Source organism: Condylura cristata, unplaced genomic scaffold (genome assembly GCF_000260355.1).
Source record: "Condylura cristata isolate star-nosed mole 26May11 unplaced genomic scaffold, ConCri1.0 scaffold00034, whole genome shotgun sequence".
NCBI classification, from domain to species: Eukaryota; Metazoa; Chordata; class Mammalia; order Eulipotyphla; family Talpidae; genus Condylura; species Condylura cristata.
In genome coordinates this window covers 9649518-9651582 of record NW_004567135.1, presented here as the reverse complement: position 1 = coordinate 9651582, position 2065 = coordinate 9649518, and the positions used below count along the sequence as shown (strand labels likewise).

The 2065-nt window shown below is 63.4% G+C and overlaps 1 protein-coding gene across 1 annotated transcript in view; it reads right to left on the bottom strand.

Annotated features, from left to right (window-relative positions):
• Nucleotides 1-2065, bottom strand: part of CACNA2D4 (calcium channel, voltage-dependent, alpha 2/delta subunit 4) — a 92865-nt gene that overhangs the window by 7810 nt on the left and 82990 nt on the right. Inside the window, exons 30-33 of the mRNA XM_004692539.1 lie at nucleotides 1456-1626; nucleotides 1001-1053; nucleotides 647-702; nucleotides 115-163 (exon numbers count right to left, since the gene is read on the bottom strand). Of these exons, the coding sequence (XP_004692596.1) occupies nucleotides 115-163; nucleotides 647-702; nucleotides 1001-1053; nucleotides 1456-1626 (329 nt within the window). The remainder of the gene's footprint in view (nucleotides 1-114; nucleotides 164-646; nucleotides 703-1000; nucleotides 1054-1455; nucleotides 1627-2065) is intronic.

The window sequence follows — 2065 nt, the reverse complement described above, 5'->3', positions numbered from 1 at the left end:
AGCTGGGGTACCACCTTCCCTGCTCCACGGGGTGACCTACTGGCCACTCACCTGCCTGTGGCCACAGCCCTGGACCCATGTGCCCTTTCCTCTCAGAATCATGAATGTTCTCACCTAAGGGCATAGCTGAAGTAGTTGATTTTCTCGGGGGGCAGGACGGTGCCTGTGTGGGTGAGTCTGGGCTACCTCCGCCCCCTGAGGAGTGGAGCTTCCCACTGGGAGGCCTGTGATCAGGGGCATCCCAGGATGGAGAGCTCAGCCCTTCTTGGAGGTCGCCTCGGACAGGGACCTGTGACTCCACCACCCCACCGCCCCACCACCCTACCACCCCGCGCCACTCACAGTGATGGAAGACAGCTTTGGCTGCCGAGGCCATGAGGCCCCATGCAGGGTAGTTATGATGTCACACAGGTCAGGGTGTGATGCCACAAGCAATGAATGACGTCACATGGAGCCACAGTGGTGACCGGAGATGGTGTGATGTCACAGAGAGGTGAGGAGAGGAAACCCAGCAGGATGAGATGAGCGATGACATCTACAGAGCCCAACCCCCTCTGTCGTCCCCCCAGAATGAGGGGTTCCAGTGAGCTGGCTCCTGGCTGCAGTGGCCTGAGGGCAAGGCCTGGCCCTCACACCCAGTACTCACCCTCTGCCCCGCCGCCCGTGGGCTGGGGCCCCCAGAAGCTCCACTCCAGCAGGAACCTGCAGACACAGGCCTGAATCTTGAGAGCTGCCTGCCTCCCGGCTGGCCCGAGTGAGGGCACCGTGCCCCCGAGACCCCTGGAGCAGCCTCTCGCCTCCCTGCTTCTGGAGGCTGCTGGTGGGCAGGGAGCCCCACGGACCCCACCCGCCCCCCGGAGACAGCGAGCCTGGTGACCTGCCCCACCCCGGGCTCTCACTCTCCTCTGGGGCGGCCAGAGTGCTCACTCAGCTCCCTCTGAGCCACCCTGCACGAAGCACCCCGGCCTGCCCTCGGCACCCAGCCCCAACCCACACTCACAGCAGGAGCTCGTTCACCAGCCACCTGGCAGCCGACAGGAGGGCAGAGAGAGGCTGGAAAGAGAGACCCCGGGCGCTGGTGGGGCTCCCAGAGCGGGCGCTGTGCCCACGTCCACCCGTCCCGGGGGGCAGTCAGACCCGGGGCTTGGACCAGGCCCGTCAAGGGGGGGTCAGGTTGGGATCCTGAGGAGTGGCTGGGGGACGGTTCTAGGGATACCAGTGACTTGTGTGCCAGCACAGGGAGCGGGGTTGGAGCAGAGCCAGCCAAGGGCCACACTGCCAGAGGCCCCCTTATTCCATGGGCTTCCAGAACCATGTCCCTGAAGCCACAGAGGAGACCCGCAGGCCTGGGGCGGGAGTGCAGGGAGCAGAGGGCAGACATTGGCAGTCCAGTCAAGCATGGCCCAGGGGACCTCGTCTTAGGCCAGGCAGAGGGCGCGGCTGGGCCACACTCACGCTGACCAGGGGCGGCGCGGCGCTGTGGTGGGGGTGCGAGGGTTTGCACATGGCCTGGTAGTCATACAGGGTCACCCTGAAAACCAGAAGCAGGAGATGGCAGTCCAGCCCACCCCCCACCCCCCCCCCTCCAGGGTGCACCCCGTGTGGAGCTGGGACCGCAAGTGGGGGCTGGCAGGGAGGAAATGGCCTTTTGGCACCTTGCTGCTGATAAGATGGTCGACAAATTGGTGTCCCCTCTAAGGGGTCCCACAGCTTGATGCCTCCCCAACTCACATCAAGTCCCTCCCTCAGAAAGGCTGCTTTGGGGAGCTCTTACTTATGTGTGCTTCCGTTGCGGCGTTTCGACACACAACATTGCATTCACTCAGGTATGCACACGATGATGCGGCGTCGGTCTACCCTGACACTGGTGCCCATAAATCTAGAAGGTGGATGCTTACTTCCTTTTCTCTTGTGGTGAGACTTTCATTAAGATTTTGACTTCTGGGCCCTCCCTGGTGGCGCAGCGGGTTGAAGCACTGCACTAAGAGGCTGAAACCACTTCCGCATGAGTTCGATCCCCGCCTGCCCCGGAGGTGACCACAGGGCGCGGCAGACCTCTCCTGAC